The sequence below is a fragment of the Notothenia coriiceps genome, unplaced genomic scaffold (genome assembly GCF_000735185.1).
Source record: "Notothenia coriiceps isolate Sejong01 unplaced genomic scaffold, NC01 NC01_scaffold00030138, whole genome shotgun sequence".
NCBI classification, from domain to species: Eukaryota; Metazoa; Chordata; class Actinopteri; order Perciformes; family Nototheniidae; genus Notothenia; species Notothenia coriiceps.
The window spans coordinates 7,920-11,732 of NW_011362839.1; the positions used below are offsets into that span (position 1 = coordinate 7,920).

Here is a 3,813-nt window from a genome sequence, read left to right on the forward strand (position 1 = left end):
CACGTCTGGCACTGCAGGATTTTAGTCCCTGGCGGCGTAGTGTGTTACTGATGTTAGCCTTTGTTACTTTGGTCCCAGCTCTCTGCAGGTCATTGACAAGGTCCCCCTGTGTGGTTCTGGGATTTTTGCTCACCGTTCTTGTGATCATTTTGACCCCACGGGGTGAGATCTTGCATGGAGCCCCAGATTGAGGGAGATTATCAGTGGTCTTGTATGTCTTCCATTTTCTAATAATTGCTCCCACAGTTGATTTCTTCACACCAAGCTGCTTACCTATTGCAGATTCAGTCTTCCCAGCCTGGTGCAGGTCTACAATTTTTTTTCTGGTGTCCTTTGACAGCTCTTTGGTCTTGGCCATAGTGGAATTTGGAGTGTGACTGTTTGAGGTTGTGGACAGGTGTCTTTTATACTGATAACGAGTTCAAACAGGTGCCATTAATACAGTTAACAAGTGGAGGACAGAGGAGGCTCTTAAAGAAGAAGTTACAGGTCTGTGAGAGCCAGAAATCTTGTTTGTTTGTAGGTGACCAAATACTTATTTTACCGAGGAATTTACCAATTAATTCATTAAAAATCCGACAATTTGATTTCCTGGATTTTTTTTTCCTCATTTTGTCTCTCATAGTTGAAGTTTACCTAGGATGAAAATTACAGGCCTCTCATCTTTTTAAGTGGGAGAACTTGCACAATTGGTGGCTGACTAAATACTTTTTTGCCCCACTGTACATACTATTGTGTTAAGTATCATGGCATTAACTTCATGGCAATCAAGTCTTCTGAACAATATGATTTGGTGCTTAGGATCCTGATGAGTGTATTTCTCACCGTGTGGTTAGACCCGCAGGCCACGTCTCGGATCACCACGTTAGGCACAGGCATGACCTGGCCATCCTTGGACTTCTCGATGAAGATGGCGACACGGCGGGCGATGAGCTCACAGTCGAACTCGATGCGCTGGGCACGAGCGATGAACTTTCCATCACTGTTGTGACCTGCAAGAGAGAGGATGACTCGAGGTTAGACTAATATTTCAAGACATAATACTATTATAATAATGTATATTATAATATATGAATAAAACCACAATGTGTGAAACTAAACTAGTCTGTGGCCGGCGGTGGGCTACCGGTAACGGTTTTTAGTTACCTCATACACTCCTGAAAAACAATCTTATGACGAGGGGAAAAATGACAATAATTCGCATTTTGCACTAGGGGATCGTAGCCAGCCGCGTTTCTCGTTTTAATGCCATTGAACAAAACTTTTGATCAGAATAACAGCAAAAGGTGAGTATATCCCCGTGTTTTGCTACCTAAAGCTTCGTGTGGTCTGTATTTGCTTCCCCTGTCGCGAGTTCTGATCGCTCAGTGATGATCTGTGGAATCTCAGCATGTTAGCGAAGCTTGTTTGTGCAGATCCGATAAGTATATTGATCGATTTATACCTACAGTTTTGTGCTAAGTGAGTTAGCATGTTTTTGCTCAGGGCTCATTTAGACCCTTCTTGTGAGACTTGTGTTTTGTTTCGGTAAAAATGGTTCGCATCATCAGTTAGCTGAGTCTCTTCCCGTTAGGAGGGTATGACACATTCATAGTTCTTTTAAATATTAAGAAGCCCTGAGACAAAGTGTTGTGAAAAAACCCTGTTAAGACCCCGCCGGCGGGGTCTTTGGGGCTTAACAGGTTAAACTCAAACAGGCTGATCAAAAGCCTTAAAAAGTCAAAATCGGCTCCAAAGAACTGTCTCATGTAATTCTTGATGACCTCCTGATGGCAAAGGCCAAAAGGCTTTCTGTCTTTGAACGTGGCAGGATTGTTGAGCTGCACAAGGCCTCTCGCACTTCGCACCTGCCGAGGCTGGACGCAGTCAGACGCTCGTTTTACATTTCTTAAAAGATCCTGAGGGTTACGGGACAAAAAAAGTCAAGCTGTAAACCCAAAAGCAATTCACCTGCACCAGAGTCCGGTTGTTTAGTTCACATCAGAGGCCTCAGACTGCGTTCACACCAGTCCAAACAAACCGCACCAAGGTGTTCAACGCTCAAGGGTTCGATTCGACCGGACTACACAAGACTGGTGTGATCGCAACCTTGAACTTTTGATCAGCCCGTTTGAGTTTGAATGCAGTTTTCAATAAATTGCATACTCCAATTTGAAGCTCTACTTACAACCTGGTTACGATCCACCAGTGCGAAATGGGAATTCTTGTAATTTTCCCCCCGGTCTTAAGATTTTGTTCAGGAGTGTATCTTTGACAGGCAGGTGCTATTACCAATATGTCAACTTCTGTATTAAATCTTCAAATAACTGTGCAGTGTATGCTTCCACCTTTAATACCGTCATCTGGCTGCTATCTCATAACTGCTACGGGTACTGGATGTGCATTTTGTAAATTGTGTAATCTCTACTCATCTGTAATACTTTTATGGACGGTTCTTAATTAATATGGAGCTATCTTTGGCTCTTTACTTGCTGTAACTTAAATGTATTCTGATTTGTGCTAAACTTTGTAAAACTGTCATCAACTTCTGATATTGGCACAAACATCTGTCTAACTGCTCACTCAGCTACTCAAACACTCTTCACAAAGTAGCGTTAGTCCATTGTTAACGTACCCAGCTGTCCGTACTCGGGGCAGCCGAAGGAGTAAAGGTTTCCTTTGCAGTCCACCACCATGCTGAACTCAGCTCCACAGGCCACCTTCACCAGGGGTTGGCCATTGTAGGAAATCTAGAGGAGTGAGAGAGAGACTGTAAGACAATAGAGAGGGCCCTAACATGACTCCTATGAAGTATCCGAGAGGTAACTGCATTATTATAATGCATCTAAAAACGCTTCTAGCTTTCCTTCTGATGCAGATTTGTATCCATGTCAGAACTGTAACAGTGAATTCCTGCCAACTCGGCCCGGTGCACAGTATGAAGACTGACGCACTTAAGGCAGATCTAAATTTCACAGACACAAGCTCTACTCTGAAACTGTTATTCGTCCTCACTGAGCAGAGGATTCAACTGCGCACATCTTACAGCGTCAGACAGATGTGTCCCTCACCAGGATAATACATGTTTGGATGCTTTGAATGTATAATGATTGAATGAGAAACAGTCTAAATGCACATTTTATCTTGCATGTATACGTTATAGCATAAGAGATGCTCTTCGGTTTTATAGCCTATTGCGACCTGTTTCTGAAATAGTTTTTTCAGTGTACCAGGGGTAGACATTAAGGGTAAAATGCCACTGGCCCTCCGGGCCGGTGGAATTGTATTATTACTGGCCCCACCATTGTAACCACTGGCCCGGAGCATTCGTCCAAAAAAAAAATCGACTTATAATGAAGAAAATGAACACATTTGTTGCAATAGTAATTTATGCACTAACTACATTACTACTTGTACTACAACATTTGAATCATCAGTTCTTCCTCATTTCCTCAATTGTTCATATTTGGTTTATTAAAATAATGATATTGTGGTCATTGTTAAAAAATGTCAGCTATTATTATGAGTATTATTATTTGTATAATGCGCTTTCTGCCTTCCTGTCATTAGGAGTTAGAAATGTAATGGCTATGTAATAGATTAGAACCTTCATTATCCTAAACTGCTGGGACATTTCCCTAAAGCCAATACCTTTTATATTTTCTACTCTTCACTTACTTGTCAGCATAGGTCGGCATTGATGTATAGAGCCGACAGAAGACCTTGTTTATATTGGCATCATATTGAGAGGTGCAGTGACGTGTCCTAAAACCGGGAAGTATAAGCTGCTGGTTTCCTCGACAAAAAGCAATGGGATTTCTCCAAAGGGTTTTG

The 3,813-nt window shown here is 42.1% G+C and overlaps 1 protein-coding gene across 1 annotated transcript in view; it reads right to left on the reverse strand.

Moving 5' to 3' along the window:
* Window positions 1–2,729, reverse strand: part of rcc2 (regulator of chromosome condensation 2) — a gene marked incomplete at its 5' end in the record, with an annotated part of 9,259 nt that extends 6,530 nt beyond the window's left edge. Inside the window, 2 exons of the mRNA XM_010787120.1 lie at window positions 826–992; window positions 2,615–2,729. Of these exons, the coding sequence (XP_010785422.1) occupies window positions 826–992; window positions 2,615–2,729 (282 nt within the window). The remainder of the gene's footprint in view (window positions 1–825; window positions 993–2,614) is intronic.
* Between the last annotated feature and the right edge of the window lie 1,084 nt (window positions 2,730–3,813).